General features: G+C 36.3%; 1 protein-coding gene across 2 annotated transcripts in view; it reads left to right on the top strand.

Annotated features, from left to right (window-relative positions):
• The window catches only part of LOC109819662 (vacuolar cation/proton exchanger 3-like), a 12,440-nt gene continuing 5,733 nt past the window's right edge, over positions 1,045–7,751 (top strand). Inside the window, exons 1-9 of one of the 2 annotated variants that reach the window (XM_020385469.1) lie at positions 1,045–1,534; positions 2,352–2,461; positions 4,866–5,126; positions 5,686–5,753; positions 5,852–5,880; positions 6,022–6,218; positions 6,329–6,541; positions 7,252–7,386; positions 7,611–7,727. In XM_020385469.1, the coding sequence (XP_020241058.1) occupies positions 2,456–2,461; positions 4,866–5,126; positions 5,686–5,753; positions 5,852–5,880; positions 6,022–6,218; positions 6,329–6,541; positions 7,252–7,386; positions 7,611–7,727 (1,026 nt within the window). In that variant the 5' untranslated portion in view covers positions 1,045–1,534; positions 2,352–2,455. The remainder of the gene's footprint in view (positions 1,535–2,351; positions 2,462–4,865; positions 5,127–5,685; positions 5,754–5,851; positions 5,881–6,021; positions 6,219–6,328; positions 6,542–7,251; positions 7,387–7,610; positions 7,728–7,751) is intronic. The other variant, XM_020385470.1, reaches the window with a different exon arrangement.

The following is a 7,751-nucleotide window of genomic DNA, read 5'->3' as shown; positions in this document are numbered from 1 at the left end:
CAAGTCCACTGGAAAAAATCAAAGCCTAAGTCCAAAGGAGCTTCAAAAACCGAAAATGACATCTTGTGATGTTCAAATTGCAAGCAAGTACACTTAATTTTCGGCCCAAATGACTTTCTTGTGATTCAAAGCTGCAGCAAGTTTGGCCCAATTGCAATTGATTAAATCAAGTCCGGTCCACACAATTAAACTCCAACTTTGTAGCAGCCGGTCATGGTGTTGTAATCTTTGCATCCAAGTCCATTCATTCCAATTCTTTGCATCCAAGTCCATTCCAACTCTTTGATGTAATCATTTTTTTTATGGGCTTTGGGCCTTTTAAAATTCACTTTGGCTTCTTGAATTTCTCTTATTTCTTCATTTACTCAAGGGCCTTTGTTGAGAGATGGGATTTTTGGAATTTATTCTTCATTAACCTGTAATTAAAGATAAAAATAATTATTAGTGGTATATTTATTCATATAAAATAGATAATGAGGGTATAAAATTGTAATAAAATGTGATTATTAGTTCCAGCTAGAGAATATTACATAAAATAATGTTAGGGGCACACCCCCTAACACACCACCAACCACACCCCTCTCCCATCGATACAGTAAACCGGGCCCCACATGAGATTTTAAAAATTTTAAAATACCATGTGAGGGCCCGGTTTACTGTAACGATGGGAGAGGGGCGTGTGGTTGGTGGTGTGGTAGGGGGTGTGCCCCTAAGAGCATCTCCAACAGCTTCCCCATTTCTCACTTTTGGAGAATATAGTTAGGTTTTTGGTCCAACAGATTCCCCATCTCATTCCCCAAAATAGGGATGGAGGAGAAAAAATGGGGAAGCTTCCCCAAATCTGCAGCATTCTCCAAATTTTTGGAGGAAAAAATGGATTCTTCAAAATGGGGAAGCTGTTGGAGTTTGTGTAAAAATAATTTAGAGAATATGATTTTTGCTTTCCCATTTTGGAGAAAATTTTGGAGAAGCTGTTGGAGATGCCCTAACACCACTCTATTACATAAACATCAGTGGTCGATGAGGACTAAATGAGGAGAAAAAAGAAATGAAAACATCTTTTGTCTCCCCCGTGTCCAGCGCTTCAGTCAACCCACTGTCTACCAGTTACGGGCCTCAGGCAACCGTAAAAAAAAAATCCAACCTTTTTTCAGAGATGAATTTATTACTCGAAGCACCTTCTCGTTTCCGCGAAGCTTCCCTTTCAAAATCTCCGTCTTAAGTTTCTCAAAGATCCATCAAAGACTATAATAATACTCAAACTCAAATCTCTTTTCCTCCTCCAGTTTTTATTTATTTATTTATTTTTTTGCTACTAAAGTAAAGAAGTTTTGCTGGCGTTGATTTTGGCGCTATCTCTCTAATTGGATCTCGGTCCGCTTCTCTTGTTGATCTGATCCGTTATAGGCCTTCTCAGTTCATCTCTTGGTGAATCGATTGACGTTAGGGTTGTTCATTGAGATCTTGCATTTGGATTTGGTGAGAGTTGCAGATCGAGGGAACTGGGGAAGGAAGGGTTAAGGAGTTGGATATGGTAAGATCTAGTCCCTCAATTCTTTGATCTGATTGTTGCTATGTCAAATTTGCTTGAACTTCCCCTTTTTTGGTAGAAATTTTTTGGTCGAGTTTGAATTTCTTGAGGATTTTGCTGTTTTTGTGTCATTTTCTGTATGCGAATCATTGGAGGGAGAATAAATAAGTGTGCTTGTGATTAAAGTTTGGAATTTGGAAGGGTGCAAATTGGTGTCGAGTGAGAAAAAAGTGAAATATTTAAATTATGAAGAGAACTTGAACTGCTGATGAGGATGGAGAGACTTAAATTTTATACGTTGGGTAGCATATCCTTAAAGCATAAATAGTGTAAATTTACTGCCTCCGTAATTTTCATACAAATTCTTAAGTATATGCTTTGTAAAAGTGAAGATTACAAACTCCTAACCTAACAGTGGAACTTTGGATAGTACAATGAGAGAAAGCAGACATTCTTCTTCTTTTTATTTTATTTTATGTATAACATCATAAAGTCACTCAACCTGCCACTGATTGTTTCGCATTTGAAGCTCGAAAACAGCACTATCAGAAACTTAATGGATCTGTGTTTTTTTTTATATCCAATGTCGCATTTAAAGATATCTGAAGCATGCTAGTAAAGACTTATGGCATTATTTTCTGCTGTGTTTTTAATAGTTTGGAAGTGAAATTAAGAAGTTAGAGATGTAGGACTTCTCATTCCTGAAAGCTAGCTGTTAGAGGGAGGAAATCCAAATCTCTAATTAACACACATTGACTCTTCATCTAGTCAATTTGGGATTAGATGGACCCTACTAACATACATCACCATGCTTCTGCAGTCCCTCTCACTCGCGGGCTGGATTTACAATAGTCTGGTCCTGGTCGAACTCCGTCCCGACATCGCCCTTTGGCTTTGCACTAGACTAGTGCCGAGCGAAATGCAATGCAGGTGTCACCACCCACCTCCTCGCATGCAACTGAAAAGATGCGGTTGACTCTGATACCATTTTGTTACAGACTTAGGAAAACTCACAAGCTTCTTGTAGACGGAGAGAACCAAATATCCAAGAAACCCCACATTGAATCCCCTTTCAGTCAATGTGTTTCTAAATAAACCCTAATAATATAAGATCAAGAAAACCGGTTGAGGAAAATTCTTAGGCTTCAATTTCGCATGTTAACGCTTAGTTGATATATATATATAATATATTAGTATATATATATATTATATATTATATTATATATATATATATATATATGATATATTATATATATATATATATTATATATATATTATATATATATATATATATATAATATATATATATATATAGTATACTATAGTATATAGTTTTCACCCTAAAAATAAAGGAGAAGATTATTACCAATTCAACAATTAGTGAGGGAACTGGAGTGCATTTCTTGGCTATGGAAAAGCGATGGATGCATCATAAGTAATGATGAAGAGTCGGGTTCTGGATGGGGTGGGGTTTGTGTTTATGGTTGGGGTTGGGGTGGGGGGGGGGGCTCTAAGCTGCATGGATAGAAAAGACAGACAATGGCAAGTATGTGATTTGTTGTTTCCCTCTTACAGGATATAGTTACAATTACTGATTATTGTTCAGGTATTGAAATAAAATTCACATTTAAATATGACCTTGGATTGAATGTTGATACTGCTTACTGGCTAACTGAACGATAATATAAGTATGAAGGAGACCTCAATATTTAGTTATCATCCCTTTCTACAGAAAAATTCACATGTCGTATGAAAGCACAGAGGAGGATGCAATATGTGCATGTTGCATTGTATCTGGATACACGTTTGGGTGTCTCAGTTGATATTTTAAATACCAATTTTTTGAAGCAATCAAGCAACAAGTCATGTATCTATTTTCTAAATGCAAGGATATGTGCGGAATTGGATTATGTATTTACATTATTTTTCTAGAATCCTTATAAGCATTTGTGTGCATCAAGATAATGCTCGTTGGAATATGAAGCTAATGAAGACTGAACTTGGATAGAGAATTCGAAATAGGTTTGCAGTCCTAAATCTTCTTAATGACTAGGGACTTACCTGGTAAATTGACTGAGAAGTAACTATTGTATAATACCGCTTCAGCAGCAGCTTAAACGTCTCACAGAATTAAGTTTTTGAGCCATCAGATTGTCTGGACCCAGTAGCAACCTGCAGAACCACACTTTTTAACTTTAGAAATGTCAGCCCTAAATAATATGTAAATCTAAGAACATTCATCACCAATTATGAACTTGTTTTTGGTCAACGTTGTGGCTCACTCCTTTATTTTTGGTTACAATATGGTTTTCCAAAACTTTTCAACTTTATCATGTCATTTCCAGTACCTGATACCACCGTTGCGTGCAACCTAGGCTCAACCTTTTCAACTTACATGAAGTTCAACCTAAGCTTAAGGCTTCCTCCTTCCAAAATAACTGATGTCTTCCTCTTGTCTTAAAACCTATTATTTGTGCTTCATCAACTCATTGTTGAGCACTCCTGTATGGCCGCACCAAGCTCGTTGAATGCAATTTGTGCAACTTCCACACCCACAAACTGTCAGCCAAAATATTCCTAATTTCACATCTAGATTCAGCTTAATTCTGCTTGATTGGGCAAGATTCCAAGTAATATAAAGTGAGATATGGGAATCAGAATAAGGATGACACATAGAGGTCTTCATAGGGTGGTGCAACACCAACCTTATGAAGTCGTTACATATTTTCAAGATGCAGCTTAGTAATAAGTGGCCTGACTACTTAAAAGCCTAAGTTTTTAGTGAAAGTGCTCTATGATGGTATCAGGTACTGGGAACTTACATGATGCTTAACCTTCAAACTCTGACATGAACATCATTTATTTTCACGTTATGCTGTTCTTTGGATTTATCCATTTACAAAATGGCTTAAGCAACTATTGAAGTGTTAACGAGCACTGTAGACAAGGAATACAGGTCAAAACGTTGGTTTTGTGCAAGTTCAAAGTATGCAGGTTTAAGTAAATCATTAAGTTATTGGAACTGTACAAGACATCAAATTTATGTCTATAACAAAGCACGGAAATTGTTGTGTTTTTATCTTGGGCATCGTTAGTATATTTCTTTATAATGATATTTGCACTGGCATTTTATTATTGTCATTATTTTTGTTTGAATGCGTTAAAAAAGGACAAAACCTATACACGCAAGATTGAAGTCAAAATAAAAATAAAAACTCTGGATACCCATATTTATTATATTGTATTTTAATATTCTGGATCAGGATGTTATCTTAGTTATTTACCTTTCCTGATTTTGTTATTCTTTTGATGATTTCTGTTTGTATATCCACAGATGGGGTCTGTAGGAGACAATGAAGACCCAGAGGTTGAGATGCAAGCACTTGCTAATTCTTTACCAGCCACAGGAAAGACATATCCTTCAGAGATTCTTCGTATAGGAACATTTTCGGATTTAACTGAGTCATTCTCTCTTAGGAGAATACTTCGGAGATTATTGCAAAGCATTCATATTGTGATGGTGTCAACTAAGATTAACTTGTTGCTCCCTTTTGGACCCATTTCAATCATGCTCTATTATCTTACTAACAAGCATGTAAGGAATTACTTACTCTTTGCTTCATTTTTTCTTCTGCCATTACCTTCCTATCCCTAATGATTCTATAATGAATCTTTAAAACTATATGAAATTAGAAATGTCACCCTCTGGCCATCTTTCACTAGCAGATATACCAACTGATAAACTTGCACGTAAAAACTACTTTCCCACTTAATGTGCCAGTTAGTAATGAATAATGAGAGTTAATTATTGTTCTAATCTAGCTTTATTTCTTGAATCTATTTTTGTTAAAGTTGTTGCCTACTGCATTTTTGTTTCAAATCTTTTAGGAATTTTGTTCTGGACTATTATTTGACCTTTTCAATATTAGGCCCTAATTAGATTGATTCAAATTTAGTTGATTCAAACAACAGTGAGGTCTTATACGTTGTATGCTATGGGTCACTGTTATCCTAGTGGCTACTGTTCATACAGGAGTAAGGAATGACATGATCAAGCTGCATGTGTCCTTCTGTTGTTGGTGAACTACTGATTGAAGATTGATAATTTTTTTGATGGCTCAATCTATTGTTTTTAATTTGTTTTCTGGCGTCAGGGACTGGTCTTCTTCTTCAGTTTGATAGGCATAGCACCTCTAGCTGAGCGTTTGGGTTATGCAACTGAGTAAGTATTGCTCCACACGTGATAGTTTCTTGCTGGCATGTTTATACTATTTTTTTTGTTTAATGTGCCAATCAAATGCTACCTTTTGTGTGGTGCAGACAACTTGCATTCTACACTGGCCCTACGGGTAAGCCTTCCATTACTCTTGCTTCATGTCACTTCTTTTTAGATTGAACACCTAGTTTCCAGATCTTGTTCTCCAAGAATTTTCGTGTAATCTATATTTTTTTGCATGTCAATAATGTTGTTCTCAATTTGTAAACTGCAGTTGGGGGACTTTTAAATGCTACTTTCGGAAATGCCACTGAAATGATAATTGCAATTTATGCGTTGAAAAATGGGATGATTCGTGTTGTCCAGCAGTCATTACTTGGTTCTATATTATCGAACATGCTATTAGTTCTGGGTTGCTCATTCTTCTCTGGTGGGATTGTACATTGCAAGAAAGACCAAGTTTTCACCAAGGTAACTCTTATGATAATGATTAGAGTTCTTATACGATATCATATACTGCTATTTTATTTTGGTGTTCATTTTTATAATTGCAATTGATAAATAACATTTTTTTACAACAGGCAACTGCTGTTGTGAACTCAGGATTACTGCTGATGGCTGTAATGGGGCTCATGTTTCCAGCTGTGCTTCATTTTACACACTCGGAGGTGCAGTATGGAAAGTCGGAGGTTGCTCTTTCAAGGTTTAGCAGCTGCATCATGCTCGTGGCTTATGCCAGCTATCTTGTTTTCCAACTGAAGAGTCACCGCAATCTTTATAATCCCGTTGACAATGTAAGTTATGTTTGATACTTTGACTTTTTAACATTCTAACAAACTATACACTAATTAGAGTTATGGAGCTATGATAGATAAAGTTGAAGGCTTGTGGTTTAGATACTTTTAAAAATGTAGGTGGGATTAGCATGCTTGTCTCTTTCATGAAAGGTTGTGATGAGAAATTGTGCAAGTGCCTGTTTAGTGTCTTATTTGTATTATATCTGTTGGAGGTCTTTTTGTTGCTTCCCTTCAAATTACATGGATGTACTTTGTAATGGGGCCGGCTGGTTCCTATTGATCCATTTGATCAATAGATTTCTTTTCCATATTATTTTTTCTTGTCATGTGATGTTCTTTTGCTCTTCTTCCGGCTGGTTCCTATTGATCCATTTGATCAATAGATTTCTTTTCCATATTATTTTTTCTTGTCATGTGAAGTTCTTTTGCTCTTCTTCAAGCTTCCTTCTCATTCAAGGTTGACTGCGATTATTCTTTGGAAAGCATTTGTAATATTCAACCTCCCTTTCCTTTTCAACTTTATCTTTAATACTGCTGGTTATGTTAGTGGATGATGCTTCAATGCTTGACACTCGATAAAACTTATGTTCCAATTTTTAAGTTCTCTTCAGAGGCAAGGATTGTGATAAAGCTTTTCCTATGCCTTTTCCTTTTTTGCTTGATATTTACATCATGCACATTGATGATTAATCTTTGATTTCCTTTAGGAAGATGGCCCCAACGAGAATGACTCTGATGAAGAGGAAGTCCCGGAGGTGACCCTGTGGGAAGCAATAGCTTGGCTTGCTGTTTTGACTATATGGATATCTGTTCTCTCCGAATACCTTGTTAATGCTATAGAGGTACTGAATGTTTGGTTTCATGCCCTATGTTCTAGCTGCCAAGTTTATCATTGATTCCTGACTATAAATTTTGGAGTTTTGAGTTAAAAAAGTGTTCTCTTTGTGCGTGCGCGCGTGCACACTTATGTGTGCGTGAACACATAAGTAGCTTCCAACTTCAGCGTTCAATATCTTCCACAGTAACAATATATAGATGAGAGCTGATTGTGGGCATTTTATTACAGGGAGCTTCTGATTCGTTGAACCTGCCCGTGGCTTTTATAAGTGTCATTTTACTACCTATTGTTGGAAATGCTGCCGAACACGCAAGTGCGATAATGTTTGCTATGAAAAATAAGCTTGTGAGTTTTTCCTTTCCATGTGTG

The sequence above is a fragment of the Asparagus officinalis genome, chromosome 8 (assembly GCF_001876935.1).
Source record: "Asparagus officinalis chromosome 8, Aspof.V1, whole genome shotgun sequence".
NCBI classification, from domain to species: Eukaryota; Viridiplantae; Streptophyta; class Magnoliopsida; order Asparagales; family Asparagaceae; genus Asparagus; species Asparagus officinalis.
Note: the sequence above shows the minus strand (reverse complement) of the source record. Positions and strands in the feature narration are given on the sequence as shown.